Raw genomic sequence first — 27,381 nt, forward strand, 5'->3', positions numbered from 1 at the left:
CATAGACTTTCCGCATATTTTGTTTTCTTTCACAGGAGCTGCTACCCCCGTGTTCGGGCTGTCCATGTGTACTGTGATGGCTCCGTAGATGGCAGCAGGTCGGGCTGTGGCGTGTTTATCCGGGATTACGCTTCCCCCACTCAGTACACTGACATTGAGGTTACCAGGCGGCTGCCGGGGTACCTGTCCTCGACCCGGGCTGAGCTGTATGCCATCCTTGAGGCTCTCCACACTGTGGCAGCTTTGCACGAAAATGTCTACTTGTTTGTCGATAGCCAGGCTGCATTGCATGAACTTGTGTCCTCCTCCCCTGCCGACTGTGATCTTGTAGCTAAGTGCCTGACTGCCGTCCGTGCCCTTGAGGCCGCAGGTGCCACGGTCCACTTCACCTGGATGCCCTCTCATGTGGGCATCCAGCTCAATGAGAAGGCAGACTGCCTTGCTCGACGAGCCCTTCAGGATGACACAGTGGACCCTGGCACTGACTATACGCTTAGCTATGTTAAGAATAGACTTAGGCATTATTCACGTGATAGCATTGCTACCCAACTCAGACACTGCTGTGACAATGGCAGCGCCAGCAGCCTCCACTATGTTAGTGTCTCCCAGCGCTGTGTTTACCTATGGGCGACACAGTGCCCCTCAGGATGTGGTAGCAATGCGCCTTAAGCTAGGCTATAGGTACTACTGGGAGGTTAGTAACCCCTGGTGTCTGCTGCACGCTCTGTGCCAGGCCGAGGGGCCACACACTGCATCACTATGTCATGGAATGCCCTCTCATTGCTAAGTTTAAGCCACGGGACTGCCTTGACCTGCCCCAGACAATTTGTTGGCTCCTGAACCATGATGTCCTCCCTGCTATCCTCAAGGAACACCCTCAGTTTGCACCAAGGTGGTGATGCCGTGTGTGGCAGCCTGAACTACTGCCGTGCTATACAAGGCTGTGATCTCTGCAGTATTTTACTTTAAGGACTAGTATTTACTCTATCTCTGTATTCATTCCCATCTAGTGCTTGGGCAATGTTCTCCGTCCACACATTTTATTGTCTTATTGTCCAGGGGGAGGTACTGCCCCCTCCCTTGTTGTGCTTTCCTTCCTACCATTGTATCTTTTTAATTTCATGGTGCTACCTACACATGTATTAATAGTTGTATAATCACACTCTGTCCTGCCTGGGGGTTGGGATGGCATGTTCCTCCCTTCTCCCTTGTTGTTTACCTGCAACAATAAACTATCAATCAATCAATCACAGGAGCTGCCGATACAATGGCCTGGCTGGGCCCTGGGGATAAACACCAAGCCATCTGTGACGTCAAGATCAAGACGCGCGGGGCCGACAAGCGAGTCTCCGTCGGCAACACAACAACCCAGCGAGCCGCCCCGTTGTGATCGGTTAGTGCCAAAATACCGTCCTTTTGCCAAAATGTCATCCGCTTGTGGAGTGATGGGGTGCTTAAACAGACGGAACAGGTTCCTCGATAAATCATTCTACAGACTACCAGCTGTGGACAAGAGACAAGGACTGAATTGATAGAACATAACACTAACTTTGCAGCAGTGGCTGGCCAACCTGTCGAGAGTGACTATTACGAGGCAGGAAGGAGGCTTCTCACGTTGTGCAGTGGTCATTTTTTTAAATTGGTGCAGCATTATCGATTCTCTAAGACACGAGATTTGAATAAAGTCAATATTCTGCGTGAGTTACGTGTTATGCACCCATACAGTTGCCCTGCGCATTATCCATTAAGATAATTGTTTCAAATGCGCTGGCAACCATAAATCAAAGGAGTGCACCATGGCTGAGCAGAAATGTATAAATTGTGTGAGGTACAAGAAGCCTGAAATCAACCACTCAGCGAATGACCAGTGTTGTGTAGTTCTCCAGACTGAAATTGAGAGAATTCGTAATATGACTGATCATGGCTATTAATCAGTGTCTGTACTCAAAGATAAATTGTGTGTGATGAATGTTCAGTGTTCTGGAAATAATCGTTAGATATTTAATTGTGATACTATAATGAAAATATCAGACATGAAAACTGTGCTAATGGTTATATGTGATATTATTCGTGAAAGAAATTAAGACACTCACTCACTCACTACGAGGTTTGAGAACAAATACATTGAAGACTATTATTAAGGCTAATGTTGTAATTGTTGACGGCCCTCGAGAGTGCTGCATCAGCGGTGGAGCAGGGCCTGAAAACTCATCAATGGTAAACGGTAAACGGTATCAAGATTGTAGCCAAGAATCTAAGATACTCCCAACACAGTCAGTAACCTGCCAATCGCAACACCCAGATGTGGTGCCGAGAACCGCCTGATGGGCGAGCCTCCCATAACTCATTCAGTGAGTGGAGTACCTCTTTGACCAACTGGTTAAGGAGTGGCTCTCCCATCTTGCTGGTTGCGGGTTCGATCCCCGGCGCCGGTGTGGCGTTGTCTCATCCCCTTGATTTAGTCCGTACGCATTGTTTACAGATTACAAGTCACTCAGGCCCCAAGTCACTCCAGTCCCCCACCCTAGTCACTCCAGCCTCCTACCCTAGTCACTCCGGCCTCCCGCCCTATGATATGATATGATAACAATACTGGGTTTAGATTCGTTTTAGTACCGTGCCAGTATCTCATTATCTACCTTATGAAACATCACTATCTCTTCATATATCTTTTCTGCAAACCTTCAACAGTCATGGAAATGCTTTCAAAATCCAATTCAAGGCCTTTTTTTTTACTCTTGAAAATAGGGGATAATGTTTACGATAGCGCGTCGCCTCCTCTGGCGGTGGCTGCGGCGACGGTGCCGCCGGTGTTATGAGAAATACCTCCATGCAGAAATAAGTCGCATATACATGTGTGGCGGCAGTGCTCATCTCTGTCCCTGTGGCCCTTTGAGGCTGTAAGGTAAAGTTGGGGTCATACACTATAGGTGCGCATGGTCGTGGTGTTCATCCCCATCACATTGGCCTGTGGGCTTGTGATAGACCGAGATGGACCAAGCAGATCTCAGGTTTGGTATCCCTTCCCTATTCCCAGCAACTTAAATCTTTTAACCTGCCCAGTGCCACCGCTGTATATACTATACGGTCTGGAGTTTACCTGTGAATAGTGCCACCACCATATACAGTAATCCCTCGGTATAAAGGACCCACTTATAACGAATTTCAGATCTAATGGACAAGGTCAGAGGGTCAGAAATCCACCAGGACCAACCAAGAATAGTTTTTGAACCAACTGTGCCTGGTAACTGCAATAGTGTCTGCTAGCCACCTTGCCCTCCTCCCTTTATCTGCTGTTCCATCCTTCGGATACTGTAGCCTTTTTCAGCCCACCTGATGAAATATTTTCCTTCTTTTGGTTCCCATTCAAATGAAGAACCTGTTTACACCACAAGAAAGTCTTATGCATCAATCCAGGATGTAACTGTAATGGAAAATAGTCAAGTGTTTGTGAGTGTCAGTACTGACACAGCTTAAGGGGGTCGAGGGGAGCGAAGCCATCATGTTAGATAAGTCAAGCTAGGTTTGATTAGTTTAAATTTATTCGCCATGGGGTTTAGGGCGGCAGAAATACACAGTGCAGGGCGGTGGTGAGGGTGGTCCACTACGCAGGCTGGTGTTGTGAGAAATACCTCCACTCAGAAATAAGTCACTCTGCTGTCCAGCATGCATGCACACTGGGGGAATACACAGCAGGAAAAACATTAATTTGCCTGCTTTTGTTCTAGTTTGTCCACTTGTGATCTTTGTGAGGGATGAGTGAAATGTATAAACAGTAGGCATAAGCAAGTTGAACCTCTCTATTTTGTGGGTACGGCAGGGGGTGTACAACAGGCCAGGCATTTAAAAGTCAGTCATTTAATGATTTGCAACAGAAGGAGTTACCAGATTATTTAATAACACACCGAACACTACATAAAAAAAAAGAAGTTTCGTCTGCCAGTGCGAGATGGGCACACTGTAAAATTTTACCCATACCCGTGACAGTAGGGCCCCACTGCCAACCTGGCAGCCTCAGTGCCTCGCAGTCCATTGCCTAGTGTGCTGTGCAGCAATACAGACAACGTGCAGACAACATACACAATAAAAAAATATATACCTATGTTTATTAGGTTCGTCGGTATTATTATATGTATTTTTAAATTTCTGCCACTTATAACAGACTTTTGGCATTAACGGACTAAGTTCCCCCAATTGTCCATTATATCAAAGGTTTACAGTATATACGTCTGTGGAAGAAAAATCATAATTAAAAAGATTATGGTCGTAGTGGTTTGAAAATTGCGCCACCCTTAGAGTATTCCTTCCTTGTCACGTGCTCAAGTGTCTGACTCACTCATTCTAGTAGGTTTGGTTGGTTGTGCACAATCGTGCCAGTACCTACCCATCATTTGTGGGCCCACCATGTCATACCCTAGGTTCAGTTGGGAAAGTATTCACAATTTCTTTCGGCCACCTCTTTTGATTCTTTTTGGGAGCAGCGAGTAGCGGGCTTTTTTTTTATTGTTGTTTTCTTTCTTTTTTTGTGCCCTTGAGCTGTCTCTTGTAAAAAAAAAAAAAAAAAAAAAAATGTGTGGGGTTTGAAGGATGACAAGTTAATCTGTGACCTCTTTGAGGATGACTTTGAAGTAGATAAGGACTGTCCATCCCTCCTCAGCCTCCAGCAGTGGGGAAGAAAGTGTTCATCCTTCCCCATGTAAGGTTTGCCATGTTGGGTACTGCAACACCTCTGTTACACCTCAGCTATGTTGACTATCTTTTGGGGAAGATGAACAGACTCAGTCTCCTTCATCATGGTGATTAGGCACGCCCCTTGATGTGAGGGATGGAGTGTGGAGCAACAAGCGAAGAGAACGGAGGAAGAATGTGAACCTTTGTTATCACCTCACAGGCTCCCTCTTGCCACCCACGCTGCTTCACCACCACTACCACCACCACTATTTTGCCAGTATAGTTCTTCCCCACAGGCTCTATAATAGCATAAGAAAATAGAAAAAAAAATAGCGACAAGCAGGCTTGGTTTGATTTAAATTGATTTAAATCATAGTAAAAAAATCATGATTTAAGCCAAAATTAAATATACTGTATTTAAAATTATTTAAGTGTTATATCAAGAGTAAAATATCTAATGATTTAAATTTTATATATGAAATGAAAGGGCTATATTTTTTGATTAGCGACCGGGCTCAAAAACCGACACGAAAGGGTTAAAAATCAAATAAATTCGCAATAAACGGCTCTGAAAAAAGCTATTTTTGAGTTCCCTAACTTGAAACCCACGCATTTTTTGAGAATTTAAAAAAAACTTATTAACAAATGATTTAGCCCTACCAATGTGCTTTACAATATGGTGCATAACATTTCCCAACTCCCAGTAGTTCAGTCGCTAGAGCTCGAAACGTAAACCCTGTTGAGAACGATTTTGACGAACTCCAGACACTTTGCCGTTTTTGTCTAGTGTGGCCTTGCTATTGCCTCTAGAAGGCTGTAATTTGGCATGTAGCCCCAGAAATAAGTGAGTTATGGCGATTCGCACCAAAGCGGTTGATTTTCCAAAGTTCGTGGCTTAATGACAAGGGCGCCGCAAAATCAAAAGAGTAAGCTGACCATTACTTGAGATGTCACTGCCTGTACTGATACTGTAAAGGTCTTGTAGCAAGTCAGGCACCAGTGAATTATTGCCATCTCTTACAAGAAAAATATTGAAAAGCTTATAAAAAAAATAAACTATGAGTCCTACTTATGATTGTTAAGTGAAATTCTCATCTTCGGGTAATGTATATTAAACTATAGTTTCATTTAACATTGGCCAAATTTAATACAATAAAATGGCCTTTTAAGACTGAAACAAATAATCAGTGGAAACAAACAAGGATTAATGCAAAAAAAGTAATTTTAATAAAAAAATTGATTTAAATAAAATAAAAACTTATTTAAATCAAATAAATTGTTTTTTTAAATTTTTTTTAGAAAAATGATTTTTTTTTTTTACCCTGGCAACAAGTGATGGAAACTCTTCCATTTGTTTTAAGTTGTGCACTAATTTTCTTTGGAAATATAAGAAAAAGCATCATTTGACATTTCCACAACATGTATTATATGAAAATAATTGAACAGAGGTGTCCAGGCAGACTGCACAGAACGGCAACAGTGGTAGCGCCGCTCGTCACTTCAGCTGCACAGCATGAAGGGTGAGTTTTGAGCAATTTTTAGTCCCCCAAACCACTTTCTCTATTGTTCCAAATTGTTATGCATTATTTTGAGTTGGTTTGCTCCCCCCCCCCCCCCCCAAAAAAAAAAGATAATCGTCTGGCACTGAGCGCGGGGAGGGGTCACTGGGGAGGTTAAACTTACCATTCAGTCAAAGAGCGTTTTATTTGTTCAGACCTTATGAAATGTTGGAAAATATTTCAAAACCAATTAGTTTTCAAACCCTTTGATTTATTCCATTTACCTCTCCAGTCAGCTACTAGAGGTCACACAGATTCAAGGTGCTCATCACTTTACATCTATTGACTGCAGAACATGATTTTTTAGCAACAGTTATAACCCTTTGGAATTTCCTTTTGATGAAGTAGTAGGAACAAACTCATTTGCCAGTTTCAAGTCTGCCCGACACACTCGCTTATCTGATGAGCTTTATGATTTTCAAGACTCAACACAAGTACACTGCTTATAGTACATCCTTCCAGCCCATATAGTCACATGTAGCTTTCCCAATATGATTTAGCAACTTATGGGCTGGCGTGCCTGCAATTTTTTGGCCCACTCAACTTTTCCTGCTGTACATATCCTTTTCATGCTTTAGAGAATGGATGGGCCAACCAGGTGAGTAAATCCATTACTCTGGGACACAGGGCCAGTGTAACATCTGGGTTACCACAATTTACCTTCCCCAGGTTTCCCCACGAACCCATTTATTGACCAGCCTGAAAGGGAGGATGAACAGCTGGGTGAACTGCACGCCGGGTGCCCGGGCTGGGATTCGAAGTCGGGCCCGCAGATTAATAGTTAGGCATGCTAACCACTAGACCGCGAAGGCGTGGTGGGAGAGAATCTATCAGTCCGACACAGGGCCAGTGAAACTTCCGGGTTACTACAGTTTGCCTTCCCAAGAATTCCCCAGGTACCCATTTATTGACCATCCTGTAAGGAAGGGTGAACAGCTAGGTGAGCTGCATGCTGACTGGCCAGGCCAGGATGTAGATTTCTAACTAGTAACACAGAAATATCACGCTTCGCCCACTAGCGAGGAACCCTGGTGCCCGATGCACAATAATTGCCAGTATAGCTCTGTTTGTGCTGCCCGATGCATCATTCTGTTACTGTTTCTCAGTCGTCCTTGTGCTGTTGCAGTGGAAGGCAGATACCTTCAGAACTTTTATTCTTCTTCAAGAAAAAGTAGGTTTTACTGAATCAATGTGAGAACATGGCGACACCAAGTAAAACCAAAACAAAGATTACCATACTACCAAAGAACTGGTCGACCCAGATTGATGGCTTTGAAACAATTGTGGTGCAAGAGAAAGTAGGATATATAGTACTTCGCACAAATGCAACAACTGGAGAAGATGCTAAAAAATGGATACTAGCATATGGAAAAGCAATGCATGCTGACTTCAACATCACCAGGGCATACAAATACAAAAGTCTCCTCAGAAGAACTTACAAGTGCCATCATGGAGACACACGCCACTCTGGAAAAAAGAAAACTTTCACCGGGTAAGGATCACTTTTTCAGTTCTAATTCTACAGGCATTAAAACATTATTAATGCTGTATAATAGGTCTGAGGAGGTTATTTCATAATTATATACCATGTCTTAGTTAGGCCCCATCTAGATTACACAGTGCAGTTTTGGTTGCCCTTTTACAGAGTGGACATTGATTCACAGGAAAGAATACAGAGGAGAATGATGAAAATGATACATGGCATCAGAAATCTGCCATATATGAATAGATTTAAAAAGCTTAACTTACACTCTGTAGAGAGATGCATAGTTAGGGGAGACTTTAGAAGTATTAAAGTGGCTCAACAGAACTAATAAGAACTAATAAAACTAATCAATGAGTTTTAAAACTAAACAGTCAAGATAGAACCCATAGTATGGTTTCAAATTAGATAAATTTAGATAAAAAAAAAAACAAAAAAACATAGGTAAAACTGGTTTGGTAATAGAGTTGTGGACTCATGGAATGCACTCCCTGACAGGGAGGTTGAAACAAAAACTCTAATATAATTTCTGTCTCTCCCTCTCTCTGATATTCATCAGTGATCTCTACACAACAAATTGTCCTGTCCACTCATATGCCGACGACTCTACTTGCATTATTCAACTTCTTTCAACAGAAGACCCTCCCCACAGGAATTACAAGACTTAAGACTGGAGGCTGCAGAACGCTTAACCTCAGACCTTGCTATCATTTCCGATTGGGGCAGAAGGAACCTGTAGTCCTTCAACACCTCAAAAACTCAATTTCTTCACCTATCAACTCAACACAATCTTCCAAACACCTATCCCCTATTCTTCGACAACCCTCAGGTGTCACCTTCTACACTAAACATCCTAGGTCTATCCTTAACTCAAAATCTTAACTGGAAACTTCACATCTCTTACTAAATCAGCTTCCTTGATGTTGGGCATTCTGTATCATCTCCGTCAGTTCTTTCCACTGCACAGTTGCTATCCATATACAGGGGCCTTGTCCGCCCTCGTGTGGAGTATACATCTCATGTGTGGGGTGTTCCATACACACAGCTCTCTTGGACAGAATAGAGTCTAAGGCTCTTCATCTCATCAACTCCTCTCCTCTTGCTGACAGTCTCCTACCTCTTTAATTCTGCACCTCTTAAATTCTGCTGCCATGTTACCTTTCTTTCTATCTTCTATTGATATTTTCATGCTGACTGCTCTTCTAAACTTGGTAACTGCATGCCTTCTACGGCTCTGCTCCTCACAACTTTCTACTCAAGGTCATCCCTATACTGTCCAAATCCCTCATGCAAGAGTTAACAAGCATCTTCTCTCTTTCATCCCTCACACTGATGAACTCTGAAACAATCTTGCTTCATCTGTATTTTCTACTGCTTACGACTTGAACTTTTTCAAGAGGAGAGTATCAGGATACCTCTCCTCCCAAAATTGACCTCTCATTTGGCCATTCCTCTTAACTCTTTTTATCAGAGCAGTGATTTGCATTATTGTTTTCTTTTTTTTGCCTTTGACCTGTTTCCTTTACTGTAAAAAAAAAAAGGAAAAAGAAATGCTTTCAAGAATAGGTCAGAGAAGCATATGACTAATGAAGGGTGGGTTCAGCTCATACATTTTCACTGAGGGTTGGTATAAGAAACTGCCTATAGTGTGCCAGTAGGTGTTTTGCAGTTTCATTCTATTCTTATGTTCTTATGTCCTCACTTCAATAATTATACCTGTGATATACTATATAGTTACCAGCAAATGAAGGCCGTTGATAAACTACCGTTCACATTTTTCAGCTGCGAAGTTGAACTTGATCTGAAATTAAAGGTAGTGACAAAATACACAATCAAGAACGACCCCTTGAGACAACAGTATCCCTGCTTCATCACTATAAAGGGCAATCACAACCATTCTACTGATTCTCCATGTGCCCTAAAGGAACTTCGTGTACAACCGGAAACAAAGGAACAATTTTTCAAGTATTTTGACTTTGGTATGTGATTTATATTTAATCAGCTTCATTAGTAATAAATAATCAAATATTACAAAGTGTCTGATAAATAGTGTGACAATCTGCACCATATTTATATATATATATATATATATATATATATATATATATATATATATATATATATATATATATATATATATATATATATATATATATATATATATATATATATATATATATATATATATATATATATATATATATATATATATATATATATATATATATATATATATATATATATATATATATATATATATATATATATATATATATATATATATATATATATATAGATAGATAGATAGATAGATAGATATATACATATATTAGGGATGTACCGATACCAAAATTTTGACTGATACCGATACCGATACCGATACCCCAATATTTGACCGATACCGATACCAATACCTGTGCACTGATTTTTTTTTTTATACAACAATTCCAGCATTTAATGGACAATATCAAATGTTAAGAAAATAAAAGACCCACTACTTGATGTTCCACCATAGAAGAGAAGAAAAAAAAAGTAATCAGTGCTGGCCTGAAAAAAGTGTCCATAGTCATGAATTTTTTTTATCAAGTTTGTTATTAATAAACTTAAGTCCCTTAAAGACATGGATAAAAAAAAATTAAATGAAAAAAATAGTAATATAAAGTACAGGTAACTCGATTTATGCGAGTATTGTGTCCTTGAAGAGGTCGCGTAAATCAAAAACAATGTAAATCAAACAAGAGGTAGGTTTCTATTGAGAAATAAATATCACTTCATTTAGTTAAGAGAGAGAGAGAGAGAGAGAGAGAGAGAGAGAGAGAGAGAGAGAGAGAGAGAGAGAGAGAGAGAATATCCATATCACCGAGATATCCACTCATGCACTCAGTCTCAGCCTCACTCGTGTGAGGAAGAAATGAGGGACACCATGAGCGACTGGATAGTATTGGTACCAGTACCGAGCAGTCTGGTACCGGTACCGTACCGTATAGCTGGTACTGTTAGTACCAGTACTGGTACCGGTACCTGCCCACCCCTATTGTTGAGTAGCGTGGCAGCGTGGGTACTGTATTGTTGTTCAAGTGGCGCGCGGGAAAAACTGAGCTCAGCTGTGTGGCCGCGGCGCCATGTGAGTCCAATTGTGTGAGACATCTGGTGACCACTCCATAAAATATCGAGTATAAGTGAAAAAACATGTAAATTAAACATTTTTTTGGATTTTGGACCCCGCATTATTTAAAAAACGCGTAAACCAAACTCGCGTAAATCAAGAGTTACCTGTAGTACTATTTATTTTATTATACATGGAGTATGGATGTTTGCGAAAGGCAAATACTGTAATTTCTATAGTTATGTTAATATAACTTCCAAAAAGCAAAATTTGTTTGGTCAGTGTTAAAATCAATCCGTTCACTGAACGCAGCCAAAAGGCACTGGCTAAATTCTGACAGGTTGACAGGTACGTAGAGAGGCTAACTTGGAAGACGGAGCAGAACGTGAATGGTACGTGTATCAGATCAGTATTTGCGACACCCACACACTACATGCTCAGCCGCTAAGAGAGAAAAATGTTTAAATTGAATAATCAAATTCTTTTACATCTCCATTGAATTATTGTAAAAATTCTGGAATTATTGTATTATCGTACAGGCATTATTGTACATCGTACAGGCATTATTGTACATCGTACAAACGGTCGGATTTCCATATTTGTGCAATAATTATTGTACGACTGGCAACGCTGATGAGGCGAGTGGAGGGGCTCCGCCAATCCCGCGCCAAAGCTACTGAACCTGTATTGTACGCGTCTGCGGTACCAAAGGCTGAAGTGTAGTCTAAGTATTATATACTTGTATTCAAAGTAATATGAATCTTATCGCTTAAACTTGTGAAAATTAATCGCGGTAAATTCAAAACTATGTAGTATCATGATACTAGATAATTACACTTTAGTAATGTTTTTTTTTTTCAAAAATTAAAAAAATACAGTTACTGTTCAACAAAATTATTTGCAACGAGTGACATGCGATGAACAAAACTCCTTCAAGTATCGGCAGTATCGGCAGAAAATCAGCCGATACCGATACCGATACTCTTAAAATGTGCCGAAACCACCGATACCGATACCGATACATCGGTACACCTAATATATATATATATATATATATATATATATATATATATATATATATATATATATATATATATATATATATATATATATATATATATATATATATATATATATATATATATATATATATATATATATATATATATATATATATATATATATATATATATATATATATATATATATATATATATATATATATATATATATATATATAACTTATCAAGAGTTAACCAGCATCTTCACTCTTTCATCCCTCACGCTGGTAAACTCTGGAACAATCTTCCTTCATCTGTATTTCCTCCTGGCTACGACTTGAACTCTTTCAAGAGGAGGTATCAGGACACCTCTCCTCCAAACTGACCTATCTTTCGCCACCTCTTTGGATGCTTTTAGGAGCAGCGAGGAGCGGGCTTTTTTTATTAATGTTTTTTTTTTTTGTGCCCTTGAACTGTCTCCTTTGCTGTAAAAAAAAAAAATAAAAATATATATATATATATATATATATATATATATATATATATATATATATATATATATATATATATATATATATATATATATATATATTTTTTTTTTTTTTCAGGCATGACTACAGCTCAGGCTTGCAGATTCCATGAAGAGAAGTTGGATCTCAACCTCACTCTAATGGCAAACAATGCCATAAATCCCAGTAGAAGAGCTGTGGCCCATTTACGAGGTGTCTGGTTATCCGAAAACCTTGGAAGTGTGGACAGCACAGCGATGTTTACTGCACTAAGAAAATATGCTCAAGAAACAGACTCAAGGATAGAAATGGTCACTGAGGGCGAAAAAATTGTTGTAGTATTAGTGACAGAATTTATGTTAAGAATACACAAGGAACTACGAGAGGCCAGTGAAGTTGTGCTTGTTGATACAAGAAGTCATGTTGATCAGCTGAACATGGCTGTGACACCCTTCATGTGTAATGGACCTGCTGGACCTGTTCCACTGGGCATTGTTTTTACATCATCACAAGAGGAGGCAAGCTATACAGCAGGTACTCATCATTACATGTAATACTCGTATATAAAGTCATTATGTTGAAAATTGAATTAAAAGTTTATATAATAATGTTTAAATTCTTGATTTCTCAGGTTTCCGCTTGCTGAAGAGAATATTGGGAGAGACTGCATTCTTTGGTCAAGGTCAACCTGACGTATTCATCACAGACAACAGTGATGCAGAAAGAAAAGCATTAAAAGAAGTCTGGCCTGACAGTTGCCTGTACTTGTGTATATTTCATGTTCTTCAACAGGTACTAGTACTATCTTGACCACATAATGCAAAATAAAATGTGTTAAGTTAACCCCTTCATTCCCATGTTGATTTTATGTATTTATACTAACTAATGACATGATTTTATTCAGGTTAGGTAACAACTCACAGTAGTGAAGAGATTAGGTGTTTAAAATGTTTTGGGGAATGAAAATCAGCCATTAATTGAACTTTACACCCAACAGGTATGGAGATGGCTATGTGATAGACGCCATGGGATCAAGAAAGAAGATCGTCCAAAGCTTATAACTGTAGCAAAAAAATTGGTGTATTCAGAATCACAAGAGGAGTTTGACAACACATGGGAAGAATTCATAGGAAATTTTAATGGCCAGCAGTATCAGAGTTATACCAGGTAATTTGAAGATCTGTGTCCTTATTGACCTTATGCCTAATTAGTGGGCGTGGCAAAGCAGTCCTAGTGCGGATGGCAGGAATTATTTGTTACATTATTTTTGATAAATATGATAAAATAATTACATACCAATGTATTTTCGTGCATCTGGCAACCTTTCCCCGGCCCGCCATGGCTTTCCTGCCTCCCACTCAGATGAAGTGGTGCCTGAGGGAAGACTACTTTGTTTACACTACAATCTTCCTCATGAAGTCTTGTTAAGGTATTAGAGGATTTACTATTGCCCTGAAGCCTTTCATTGACATCATGTCAAGGCGGAAACAGCATGTGGAGAAGAACCGCTGAATCAGTTGTGGATCTACAAAATAATTTTGGGGGGGCACTAGGCACTCTTCTCGCAACCGAAATTTCTCAGTTGAATAGAGATTTTGGGCTCTATTCCCTGCGCCTTGGTAGCTGAGTGGTTTCTGTGACCGCCTACCACTCCTCAGGGCACCGGTTTGAGTCCGATTAGATGCCTTCGGTGCACAGCCCACCCAGCTAGCTATTGCTCCTGTTCATCCTTCCTGTCGGGTTGGTCGATAAATGGGTATCTGGGTAAACTTAGGGAAGGTAAATTGTGTGAATCTGGACGGCATAGTGCCAAGTGTGTGTGTGTGTGTGTGTGTGTTTACATGTAGACACACACACAATTGGCACTATGCCGTCCGGATTCCCACAATTTACCTTCCCCAAGTTTCCCCAGTACCCGTTTATCGACCAAGCCGAAAGGAAGGATGCACAAGAGCAATAGCTGGGTGGGCTGTGCGCCGAAGGCACCTAATTGGACTCAAACCGGTGCCCCGAGGAGTTATTGATGTCACGGTGTGTGTGTGTGTGTATATATTTACCTATATGTATTTACCTATTTGTAGTCTACCGGGCCCGAGCTAAGCTCTAATACATATATCATAATCAAGACCCTCTGGCTATTTGTAAAAAGAGGCAGATCCTTCCCTTAAATACTGGACAAGTATACAAAAGTAGGAGAGTAATGTGGGAGTGGAAGAGGAAAGTTTGGTATTAGAAGATACGTATGGTTAATTTGACAATGCTACGTTTATTGCTATTCCCCTGATTTCATGGAATTGATTGATTGAATGACATAACAAAATACTTCATTACACCACTACATATGCCTGGCAATATTAATAATAAAACACTGTTAATCTCCAACAGGTATCTATCAAAGCTCATTGAGCGTCAGGAGGAATGGAGCATCATACACCGACAAGGAAAGTTGCCACATCGGCACCTGCCTAACATCAATGCCGAATCAACCATGTGTATTATTAAAGATATAATCCTCAACAGGTAAAAATCTACATGGTTTGATTTTAATCTACATAATTGGAATTTTGGGCAAATTATGTTTCAACAAATGGAAAATGTTTGTATGGCACTTTATTATCTAATTTCCTTTCAGATGCAAGGCCTTTAACACCAGTCAGCTTGTCCTCTACTTCAATGAATTATTTGATCAGTATATGCAACAACGACTGTTGGATGCAGCCCTGGGAAGAAAGCCTGTCAAGTCTGCAATAGCCAAGACCACAGAGGTTGATGTTCAAGAACTAGGAGGATTGAAGTTTCTAGTGCAGAGTGAGAGCACCCCAGGGCAAACGTATACTGTCGATATGCAAACAGGCATATGTGATTGCATAAGTGGACAAACTAGCAAACCATGTAAGCATAAGGTGACATGTGCGGACAGGTGCATGTTGAATTTGCCGCAAGTGTTCCAGAGCACACCTGAAAATCGTCAGTGGCTTGCTGGTGTTGCTTTAGGAAAGGAAAAAGTGCCCAGCTCTGCTTTTTTTGCTGAATTAGTTCCACCCACTCAGAACACAGAACTGGTAATATCAAACCCATCCCCAGTACAAACTGAAAATGCAGTTGTCCTCCCTCAGCAGGATGAAAAGGACAAAAACGTTGTGTGGATCATTGAAGAACACACAGGACCAATAAACACTGAAGAATTCACTTCTAATTTCCTTCCTCTCCTAGAGAAATTCAAGGATGCCAACACTCAAGCCAACCTCAACCACTTAACCAAACAACTTAATCTTATAAAATCTAGCAACCAGCTGAACAGTTTTCTCAGCTGTGCTGCATCAGCTGTGACTGGCAGTTCTCGGGGTTGTGGTCAGGAAAAAAATCCTTGCCAACCTACAACCATTGCCAGGCAAGAAACAGGCATTCCTGGAGGTGTAGCCCCATTAGGAAAGGGAAGAAAAAGACAAAGGAGTGAAGGAGAAGGTAGTAAAAGACCACAAAATCTTGCCTGCAATGTATCTCAAATTCAAGGAGGTGCTAAAACTCACTGACATGTAGTTTTAAAATGTAATGTAGCGCAAGTCTGAGTGAAAATGTGTATGTATGTATAGGAATAATGTATTAAGTTTGATGATGAAACTTATAAATTTTTATTTATTGTGAATCCACTTACTGATCACACTCACAAAAAAATTTAATTTCAATGTATATTTATGACTATTAATGCAACTTTCAACTGTTAGAAATTTGTTATTATAAGTTGGATGGTAAAAAATATGCCCTATAAATATTTTTTATTATGAATCTTTGTAAGCCTATAAACTTTTATTATTATTAGTTTGATGGTAAACGATAAACCTTATAAATATTTTTTTGTTATAAATTCACTTACTGATCACAAAAAAGTCAATTTCAGTGTTGTATATTTATATGACTGATAATGTAAATTATCACTTTGAGGTTATTATTACACTATTATTGTAAAAATAAAGGCAATAAATACTTTTATTTATTATAAATAAAACACCTAGTGATACCAAAGCAGTACATTAGACTGAACTGTTGGCTTACCGCTAAAACACTTATGCTTACATTGTTACAGTGTATTTACAGTCACGGACTATGCTGCTTGAACGTGCTGAGTTGGGCTCAATTTTTTTCCTTCTAATCTTCCTTTATTTTTAACCAATTCATCGTTCGTAGCCACCTCAGCCCCCCTCCATACCTCCCTTCCCTGCCCCTCTTCATCCCTGCCTTTAGGCTTGCTTCACACGGGTGTTTTTTTTCCCGCGTGGTGTGCCAGGGACGTGGGAAAGAATCCAGTCATTTGTGGCTGAGTGTGTTTGTGTGTTTGTTTCTGTGTGTGCATGTATGAATAAGAGAGAGAGAGAGAGAGAGAGAGAGAGAACATACATAAGAACATAAGAACACATAGGAAGACTGCAAGAGGCCAACTGGCCTACACAAGGCAGCTCGATCCAGACCCCCCCCAACTACCACGTATCTGTCATCCTCGTCAATATTTAAGTCTACTCTTAAAACAAGCTATTCCATTCCCCCACCACCCTATTACTAAACCAATGCCTTCCTATTTTCCCTCTGAATCTATACTTTTCTAATTTAAATCCATTATTGCATGTTCTCTTCTGGTGGGTAATTCTCAGTACTTTACTTATATCGCCTTTGTTGTAACCCTTGATCCATTTGAATACTTCTATCAAATTTCCCCGCACTCTTCGTCTTTCTAGAGAATGTAAGTTGAAATGTTTCAGCCTATCTTGATATGGGAGGTTCCTAAGCCCCTGAATCATCTTGGTCATCCTCCTCTGAACTGATTCTAGCAAGTTGATGTCCATTTTGTAGTTTGGGCACCAAAACTGGACAGCATAATCTTTAAGTGTGGCCTGACTAACGCTAAATAGAGTCTTAGGCTGACCTCTGCACTTGATTGATCAAAACTTTTATTCACAAGAATAAATTACATTTATGAAAAAGACCACGGCACGTAATTGCCCAGTCTTAGCGCGATACAGTGCAATGCTAGTCAATACAGCTGTAGTGACACGACTTGCCTGATGGGCGAGCCTCCCATAACCCACTTAGCCAGGGGGGTACCTCTTTGGCCGACTGGTAAAGGAGTGGCTCTCCCGTTACGTTGGTCGCGGGTTCGATCCCCGGCGAACCTTTCCTTGTCTGGATTAATTTCTCGTGTGTTTCGTTACACGCAGTGGTCGTGTGGGAGTGGAGAAAAGAGAAAAATTCTGGCATTTCATAGCCTAATTATGACACGTAATTATTAACAAAGTCCTTGGAGAGAGAGAGAGAGAGAGAGATTAGTCGCCAGCAGGTAGGATGATTCAGGATCCAAACGAATAGCCTGTCTGATGCACGTAACCTACGCCTTCACGAATCTCCACCTTCTTTTGGGTCGGGCTTTGGCAGCAGTTTCTTTAGGGTAGATATGGGAAGTTGCGATACTCATACACCCATTCTCAGCCAAGAAACCCAAGCTATTTTTGACAGTGTTTCTTTTGAAGGAGACATCTGGCAGCACCACCTGACCTGAGGTGAGACGCAGCGGCAGCGCCACCCCGGCACGGCAGCGCACGGCACAGCCAGTCAGCCACAGCCCACAACTTCATGGCGGACGGACGTGTGAGCTCCAGCCGAGGTGCCGCACGTGGCCGTGGTAAGTGGCGTTCACAAGAAGTTGAGGCGCCGATCACAGCCACACTTCAACCCCAAGAATCAGACTCAGATCAGCTCAGCGACCATCACCCAAGGAAGATCTCAAAAAGGAAAAGGCATTCTGGTGAGTATAAAAGTAAATCTTCAAAATAATAATAATAATAATAATAATAATAATGATAATAATAATAATAATAATAATAATAATAACAACAGCAATAGTAGTAGTAGTAGCAGTATAAGCAATAATAGTGTCTAGTTGTTGTCGTAGTAGTAGTGTCTAGTAGTAGGAGTAGTAGTGTCTAGTTGTAGGAGTAGTAGTAGTAGTAGTAGTAGTAGCAGTACTGTCCAGTTGTAGCAGTAGTAGTAGTAGTAGTAGTAGTATAGGCAGTAACAGTGTCTATAGTAGTAGTAGTCTAGGAGTATAGGCAGTTATAGCGTCTATAGTAGTAGTAATAGTGGTCGTAGTGGTAATACTTTCTAAGAAGTCCGCCTCCCCCTCCGCCACTCCAGCCCCCCCTAACCCCCAAGACAAGCCTGGGGAACTGTGGGGAACCAGGGTTTGGGGGGGGGAAGCCAAAATCACTGAAAAATGGTCTTCCAAAATTTCCCTAGAAAAATCCCTAAATGAAGGAAAATTCCGTAGTCTTGAAAGTAAGGAAAGTCCTAACTTTATAACCTAACAGCCCCCCTCGTCCCCCTGCTAACCAAGGGGGGCTGCGCTCCCTCTGGACCCCCCCCACATGTATGATGCGCCAGAAAATCGTTATTTTTTTTTTTGGTGGGGAGCATATTTAAACTACTCCAACCGAACTTTACGACCTGCTAACGAGGGGCTTTGCCCCCTCGACCCCTCTCCTAGCCAAAGGGGGCTGCGCCCCCCCTGGACCCCCTATATAGCTGAGTGGCTGGCGTGCCAGCAAGTTGTGGGCTACCCTTATATACAATTAGCATATCTCCCTCGAGTTGTATGTCTAACTGGAACATGGTAGCCAACCAGGTGAGTAAACCAGGTGAGTAAACATGGGAATTTTCCTTAATATAGGGATTTTTCTAGGGAAATTTTGGGACCCCATTTTCCAGTGATTTGGGCTTCCCTCCCCCCAAACCCCGGTTCCCCACAGTTCCCCAGGCTTGTCTTGGGGGGTAGGGGGGGCTGGAGTGGCGGAGGGGGAGGTGGACTTCTTAGAAAGTATTACCACAGATAGTAACAAATATATGTAACTGGAAACGCTGAGGCGCCAGCTAATATTACCCCGTCACTGCCGCTGTGTTCATTCTATGGATCTACTGAATATGTATTAATGTCCGAATTCCGAAGTCACCGTGAAAGATTGTGTCAGACAAAGCCACGTTGATGGAGGGCAAGGAATGTGCAGGTGCAAGGGAGAGGTCAGGTCAGGCCTTGGGTCAGGAGGGTGGCAGCTATAATTATCGTATTACAAACCCTCACAACTTACAATCCCCCCCCCACCCCCCCACCCCCACCAGATTCAGATTTTCAGATTTTAATTAAGAACAGAGGGGTGGAGATTACAAAGAAGAGGGTGGGGGGGTGTACATACAAAGATCCTAAAAACTCACAATCTAAGTACTATCACCTCGACTCGTATTTGTCTAATATGTGCGCGACACTATAAAGAAGAACACTGATGAATTTTGACACACAGCAGGAAGAGGAAGCGTTATCTCCAGTAGCCAGGGAAAGGGAAGGAAGGAGGAAAAGGAGGAAGATTAGAAGAGGAAGAGAACGTGCCCATCCACACCAGGAATCTTTGTATGACAACAATGCATCCCAGACGTTTCCCAAGTGTTTTGGGAAACCACTGGGATACATTTGAATATCCTCGGGAAATAATGTTTCCTGTCCACACCTCAAGGCGCGTCCACACCAGAATCTTTGTATGACAACAATGTATCCCAGATGTTTCCCAAGTGTTTGGGTAAACCACTGGGATACATTTGAATACCCTCGGGAAATAATGTTTCCTGTCCACACCTCAGGGTTGTTCTCAGGATGTCGGTTTGTGCGGAGACTGCTGCAATGGCCTTTGTGTTTTACTTATTATTGCACTCACTGGTTCCAATAGCTGGATGTCACTTTTCTTGTGTGACCACAGCTGGCTGCAGTAGTCCAGGATGGGCTGCACCAGGGACTTCCAGAGTGTGAGCATGACTAGTGGTTCTCCGGAGCTGAACGTTCTGAGTACCCAGTCTGCCATGGCCTTCTTCACCGTGATTGTGATGTGATGGGTGAAGGTGGTGTCACTACTGAGATGCACTCCAAGGCATTTGATGTGTGACTTAGGGACAATTTCGTGTCCTCTCACTTTGTACAACTTGGTTGCATCTTTGATATTCTGGTTTGGGCCACACCTCAGTTGCTCGAATTTTTCTTGGTTGAAATCCATGTTGTTCTGTGTGGCCCAAGTGTACACGTTATTGAGGTCTTGTTGTAGGCTGTTCATGTCCTCTGGAGTGCTGATGCTCTGGCTGATATTAGTGTTGTCAGCAAAGGAGGAGATAACTGCTTGTCTAGTGTGGTGGTGATGTCTCCCAAGTGTACCCTTGCGGCACTCCACTTTTCATCACACATGCCTCTGACTTTTGTCCATCTACAGATACTGACTGCTTTCTGTGTGTGAGGAAGTCTTGCAGCCAGACTCCCAGCTTGCCTGTTATGCCTAGCTTTATGTAGCAGTATGCTGTGATCTACTTTGTCAAAAGCTTTGGCAAAGTCAAGGAAGACGACATCTACGTTTTGTCCTGTGGCTAGGTTGTTCAGGAGCCAATTGTAGTGGGTTAACAGCTTGGATAGGCATGATCTTCCTTTTCTAAAGCCATGTTGGCTCTCACTCAGCAGGTTGTTTGCTTCCAGGTATTCTTGAATCTTGTTCCTCACACATTTCTCTTGTATTTTGATAATATGAGAGGTGAGGGCAACCGGTCTATAGTTCTTTGGGAGTCTTTTATCGCCTCCCTTGTAAATAGGGCATATAAGGGAGTGTTTGAATAGCTCTGGCACTTTTCCTGCATCCAACGAGCACTGCCACAGCTTGCGAATGGGATGTGCCATTGCTTCAATACACTCCCGGAGCAGGATAGCTGGCACTCTGTCGGGTCCAGCTGCAAAGTTTGCCCTTAGTTCCCTTATATCTCTCTTTTTTTCTACGGTGTTTATTTGTCTTTCAGTTGTGTGGTGCTGGCTTGTGGGCGAAGGTGGTGGAAGTGGTGGGACTTGGGACTATGGGGGTGTGCGTGGGTGGATTGATACACTTTTGTATTGGTGCATTAACAGGTGACACATTTCTAAGGGATCGTTTGTTAGTGTGCCTTTTTGTGTCTCAAGTGGCCCAATTTTGGATTTTGTTGTGGAGAATTTTTTGCAGTGGCTGTAGAAATACATAGGGTTTTCTTTGATGTTGCTTACTGCCTTGTTTTCTTCTATTTGCTGCTTTTCATGAGAGGCCTTGATTTCTTGTTCTGCCTGTGTTAATCTATTGATGAGGGTGGACTTTCGTTGTGGGTTGTAGGCTGTTTGTAGCTGTCTAGTCAGGGACGCTCTTTTCTTCATTAAAATCCTCCTGTCTCTTGGGATTTTGTTTCTGGAGGCTGTTTTATGCCTTTTTGGTGGCATGTACTTTTGGCAGACTTCTGTTATTGTTTTAAGGAGTGCCTGGAGCATATGGTTGGGGTCCTCTGATGCCATAGTAGCATCCCAATCCACCTCACTGAGTGCAAGCCTTATGTGTTCCCAGTTTATCTTGCTGCTGTAGAAATTCAGGGCAGCAAGTGGCTGGGAATGTGTTGGTGAGGATCTTGTCTGTGGGGTCGCATCCCTAAGTAGTCTGTACTGAAGGTAAAGCCGGCGTCACACTGGACCAAATCTGGCAAGCATGAGCTTTTGCTCGCGGGATGGCTCGCTCGCGAGCTTTTGCTCCTGCGTTTAGCTCGCCGCTTGGACAGGGAGCAGCTCAGCGAGCCGCGAGCAGGCAGTCAAATGAGCTCTTTGGTGCACCGATATGTGAATTATACTGTATTGCCTTGTGTATTTGATCTGTATACCCATGATGTTAGAGAACTTATTCACATTCTCGTTTGATGTTCGATGGTGTTTGTAATAATTTATAATATTGTGAAAACTAGTGTTGGTTTTTATTTTGATTTCTGGATCCCTGACCAGGACCAAGACCGCCCAGCTGAAGTAAACACTCGTCATGACCACCTTCGCTCCTAGTTCTAGAGTTCATTGGTCCTCCTGGTCCTCTTGTATTATGCATTCTTTAATATTTTGAGTCAGGGACCATCCCGAGTTGTGGTACCACAGCCATCCACATTTATTTAAGTCTACGCTGAAGAAAGTTATGATGTTATGATGTTGTACACACCATGGGTCTCCCTCCCTTCTCTTCAGCCATGACCGAACCCAGACTCGTCTTTTCTTCTTCTGAGCTCGTTGAATAACGGTAAGTAATGCCGTCACAGCTGTAATGCGAAGTGTAGGTGTAGTAGGCGCCATGGTTGAGGCTTTGTTTACAATGTTGCTCGTCGCTCGTCAGTGTGAGGACAACAGTGACTTGCTCGCGAGCAAAAGCTGCCAGCAAGAGCTCGTGCTCGCCAAATTTGGGTCCAGTGTGACGCCAGCTTAAAGCCTGTGGTCAGAGATGATAGTTTCCTCCACTGTATAGTTTCTTACTGCTTCTTGGTTGTTGGTGAACAGCAGATCCAATACATTCTCCTTCCTGGTGGGCCTGGTTACCAGTTGTGTAAGAAAGGCCTGGTCTGCTGTTGCCATGAGGTGTCTAGCCTGTTCCCTGTTTGCTAGTGTGCCACTGGAGAGCCTGCCTTCTGGCCACTGGATAATGAGGAGGTTGAAGTCCCCACAGAGCATAATGTTTGGCATTGGCATTGGAACATCTTCCAGTAATTTGTTTATTTTATTTATCACCTCATCAAAGTTTTCCAAGGTGCACTGTGGTGGCCTGTAGCAGTTCAGTATAACTAGGTTGTATGTGTTTATTTTTATGCCGATTAGTTCAACTTTTCCATTTGAGTGGGATATTAGGGTTTTTGTGGTGGGAGAGAGGTCATTCCTCACATATATAATTGCCCCCCCATGGCTTCTTTGCACTCTGTCCACCCTGTATGTGGAGTAGTTGTTGATATTTATTTCGGCTTCTTTCACGTCAGGTGTGTTTCGGTTAGGGCAATAAACATGGGAGCCTCACCAATGGTGTGTTCTCTTATAAACGAGATTTTGGTCTTGTTCGACTTTGGTTAGAGGCCCCGTATATTGCCCATAATGAACTTTTATAACAGCTGACCCCGACCCAGGGTATTTGCTGGGGCGGTTGTTGTAGTTGGAGGGGTATCAGCTGTGGTGGCTGGTGCTGCCTGGTGGGCACCTGTTGCAGGCCTTGGTGCTGCTGCGTTGTGGTTCCCGGTGGCTGCTGGATGGGTACCTGGTGCTGTGGAATGTGCACTGTTGGTGGCTGTTGCAGTTGCGGGTGGAGTGGTGGTGTCCAGCCCATTCGCTTCTCCTGCAGGAGGTCTGTCAGCATTGTTGTCTGGGATGCCACTGCTCTTGTTATGGTTTCCATGGCTGCTTTTATATTCACAGCTAGTTCTAAAAAATCTTGGTTAGGAAGGCCCTCTTGGGAGTTGGGTTGGGGTGCTGGAGTGTTGCTGGTAGACACCCTCCTCTTGTTCCTCTTCCGGATTGTGCCCTTGACATGCATGTAGTACCTGCAGTGGTCATTCAGGCAATTGAGCCTCTTGATGGAGTTCCTGCACAGTGTTGGGTGAAACATAGAGCAATTTTCATGCAATTTGCACCTCTTTGTGCCTTTAATTCCATGTGCCAGTAGTCTTTGGCATGGTGGCGGGTGCCGATATGTGCATCCATTTCCTGAAAAGCCATATTTGCATGTGCCTCTTCTGTAGTGCGGGCATATGGTTGTTTCCTCCACAGTCCAGACAAGGAAAGGTTTTGCCGGCGCTGGGGATTGAACCCGCGACCAGCGAGGCAGGAGAGCCACTCCTTAACCAGTCGGCCAAAGAGGTACCCCCCTCGCAGAGTGAGTTATGGGAGGCTCGTCCATCAGGCAAGTTGCTGCACAACATGAGAATGAGAGAGAGATAGAATGAGAATGAGAGATTGAAAATGAGGGGGAATGATAATGAGTGCCCATGGGTTGAATCGACTCGGTAACTTGCCCAGGTTTACACTCTTATTTTATATGTTTTACAAAATTACTATGTGTTCATTGTACTTCTGATAGTACCCAAAGACCTCTACATTCCAGTAATGTGACCTGTTTGTGTGTAAAAGCCATGGGAGATGAATTACAGATGATTTCCTTGAAATTTCCACCAAGGAATCATTCGCTTTCTTTTGTGTCGCTCTTTTTCAAGCTCAGTTTTCATGCCTCCTATATTATGCTTCACCACAAATATAATTTTGTCTTACTGATGAAACATTATGCTGCCATCCCCACCTCTGTGGGCACAACCAAAGGCAGAGCAAGCCGGCATGAAGGCTTAAAATGTTGAGGTGTGTGGGTGTCGCGCTTCCGGCCAGCCGGGGAATGTTATGGGTGGAATTGAGGGCCGCGGCGGGGAGGGGGCGGAGCAAAGCCATGGCCAATCCAGCTTCACTTCTGTAGCGTCATGCCCTCTCCTTGTATTCTTCCTCCAAGGTGGTTACTACTCGCTGATTGGCCAATGAAAAGCATTTGCTGGCGTTTGCCTTGTGGGCAAACATATCCCGAAGCACGTTTGATATCGTTTGCCTTTGTATGCTTCTGTTTGACTTGTCGGTGACTACAGAAAACTGCTTAAATGAGAAGAGTCAGTAGTGAACTTTTTCAGTCACACCTTGGTCATATCTGTTGGAAAATACTCAGAAAAGATGCAGCTGATATGTTTGTGACATTCCTAAATGATATAGACAGTATGTACCGTTAGAGGATCCAAATATGTTTTTTTTTATTTTGACGTACTGTTTAACATTGTTCTATAATTATGTATTTTTAACTTTGATATGCTATTTAGGATATTTTATTGTTATGTTTTGATGATTTTCATTGGTGTCATATAATAATAAAACCTTTAATCAGCTTTTCATTGGTATCATATAATAAGAAAACCTTCAATCAACACTAATCAGCTTGTTTTTCATTATCCTGCAGTGTAAGGTTCCTGTAGTGAGGTAGACTGCTCGCTGAATTGTAAATATGGTGGTAGACTGCAAGTTAAAGTAGAAAAGGGCAGGTATAGACCGCATACTAAAGTAGCACCGATTTGGATTATGGGTGAGGTAATGTTTGATCCAGGTGCTCTACCTCATGCTCTACCTTATCCCCCACAACCATCACTTTTCTCCTCCTCCTCTTCCTCCTTGAACCCTCCCCTCCTCCTTGACCACCACCAGCACCACCTCCTCCTCCTCTTCCTTCCCGACCACCACCACCTCTACCTCATAATCCTCCTTGTCCTCCACCCCAAATGATATGGTGACGGTGCTGTTTCTGGCTCCACTCTTGTTATGTTACTACTACTACTACTACTACTACTACTACTACTACTACTACTACTACTACTACTACTTTTTTTTTACGTTGCGGCCTATTGCGCCGGTCGGCTTCTTCCCGGTGGGGCCTGATGATCGGCCCAAGGCTTCTTCCCGGTGGGGCCTGATGGTCGGCCCAGCCTGTTCTGGCGCAGACGAGTGTTTATAGTGGCGCCATCTTGCATTGGCTCATGCTGCCCTCCCGGGGCTCGTCTTTAATCCTAGAATCTAGAGTCTGGGTTGATAGGTGGTCTTCTTGACAGCATGTGGGTAGTTTTAAGCCACTCGGCAGTGGCTGAAAAATCCCAGCTTGGTGGCACCAGGGGCGGGGATTGAACTCACGTCTTCCTGAACGCGGCGCCGTCACTCTGTCAACTCAGCCACCGCCTCCCCAACTACTACTACTACTACTACCACCACCACCACCACTATGATATTCTACAATCACAACAACAACAATAGCGACAAGAGTGATGATCATTGTAGAGCAAGGGATGAGGGAGTTTGCAGTTGGGGTGCCTGTCGTTACCTGTGGATTAGCATTATGAGGTACTACTGTCAAATTTCTCATCAATTCATGAAGTCCACACGTCCATTTCTTTTTAACATGCTTCAAAGCCAATAGGAAATGGTATCTCAAAGACAAATGGGATTTTAGGCATGTGTCCATCACCCCATGTAACAATTGTCTCTCCTACAGGCACTGACCTCATTGCTTCCCCGCCACCGTTGCAGTCACAAGACGAAGTGGAAATAGACAGCATGCCTGATACTGCAGCTGCCCCTGTCCCCTTACGCAAAGCTGTCCTGGATCCAGGTATACTATTATTAGTGTCCCCCCCCCCCCAACAGTCTCTCTCTCTCTCTCTCTCTCTCTCTCTCTCTCTCTCTCTCTCTCTCTCTCTCTCTCTTCTCCAATCCCTTATAAAAGCTCTCCAATCCCTTTAAAACAAATAAAAGTCCCGGACCTGACAAAGTATATCCTATACAGTACTGTCTCCAGGATTGCGAGTTTAAAGTTTGCGATTCACTGAGTTTACGATAGGGACCCAAAAAATTAGATTTTTATTGAAAACTGAAATTGCTATATGACCCGAAAGGAAAAGGAAAAGGCTGCTAAAACTGGGTTTTTTCACACCTTGTTGTGGTCCTTGACTCTCATTCTTGCTCTTACCCACCCCCTGGGCCTTTCCATTGGCCGTGGGAAGCATGGTGAGTGGGATCCAGGCAGCCAGGCGCATGTGAGCGAGCAGCCCCGACTGCACGCTGGGCTTGAGCAGCTGACGGGTGGCTGATGATGGTGATGGCGATGATGAGTGTTGGCGGCGTGGCCTCTGCATCAGCGCCACCCAAACAGTATTTTCATTGGGGCCCGTGTGTGTGTGTGTGGCTGTGTTTATTGTGGGCCCAGGCTCCTCAATTTGCTAATTCTTATTTTCCACATGTTGTGCAGGACCTCTTTCTTTTCTTCCATCTCTTCTTTTTGAAAAAGAAGAGATGGAAGAAAAGAAAGGGGTCCCGTACTACATGTGGAAAATAAGAATTGGCAAATTGAAAAGCCCAAACCCATAATAAACACAGCCCCACACACACACACACACACACACACGGGCCCCGATAAAAATACTGTTCAGGTGGTGCTGATGCAAAGGCCACTCTGCTGACACTCATCATCATCATCATCATCATCAGCTGCCCGTCAGCTGTTCGGGCCCAGTGCGCGGGCAGGGCTGTCTGCACACATGCGCTTGGCCACCCAGATAGGTGGCCAAGCGCAAGATGTCGAGCGGTTGCCACAAAATTGAAAGTTAT

General features: G+C 42.6%; 1 protein-coding gene across 5 annotated transcripts; it reads left to right on the forward strand.

The window, feature by feature from the left end:
* Positions 1 to 1,253: 1,253 nt before the first annotated feature.
* Positions 1,254 to 26,263, forward strand: LOC127006592 (uncharacterized). Of its 5 annotated transcripts, XM_050876663.1 has the most exons (9): positions 1,254 to 1,393; positions 6,118 to 6,191; positions 7,357 to 7,722; positions 9,496 to 9,692; positions 12,429 to 12,863; positions 12,961 to 13,121; positions 13,327 to 13,496; positions 14,715 to 14,849; positions 14,962 to 16,590. In XM_050876663.1, exons 3-9 carry the CDS (start codon positions 7,430 to 7,432, stop codon positions 15,860 to 15,862), a joined length of 2,292 nt encoding a protein of 763 aa, XP_050732620.1. In that variant the 5' UTR covers positions 1,254 to 1,393; positions 6,118 to 6,191; positions 7,357 to 7,429; the 3' UTR covers positions 15,863 to 16,590. The 5 variants fall into 5 exon arrangements, 4 of the variants coding, with proteins under 4 accessions (XP_050732620.1, XP_050732624.1, XP_050732621.1 ...); XM_050876667.1 differs by lacking the exon at positions 7,357 to 7,722; XM_050876664.1 differs by lacking the exons at positions 7,357 to 7,722; positions 9,496 to 9,692.
* The last annotated feature ends 1,118 nt before the right edge of the window (positions 26,264 to 27,381 follow it).

Source organism: Eriocheir sinensis, chromosome 33, assembly GCF_024679095.1.
Source record: "Eriocheir sinensis breed Jianghai 21 chromosome 33, ASM2467909v1, whole genome shotgun sequence".
Lineage (NCBI taxonomy): Eukaryota > Metazoa > Arthropoda > Malacostraca > Decapoda > Varunidae > Eriocheir > Eriocheir sinensis.

Excerpts from the sequence above, each read along its gene's own strand:
- LOC127006592 (XM_050876663.1), top strand. The coding sequence starts at position 7,430 with ATGGCGACACCAAGTAAAACCAAAACAAAGATTACCATACTACCAAAG. Across the intron at positions 7,723-9,495 it reads AAAAAGAAAACTTTCACCGG|CTGCGAAGTTGAACTTGATC; the intron begins GTAAGGATCACT and ends CACATTTTTCAG. Across the intron at positions 13,122-13,326 it reads TATTTCATGTTCTTCAACAG|GTATGGAGATGGCTATGTGA; the intron begins GTACTAGTACTA and ends TACACCCAACAG.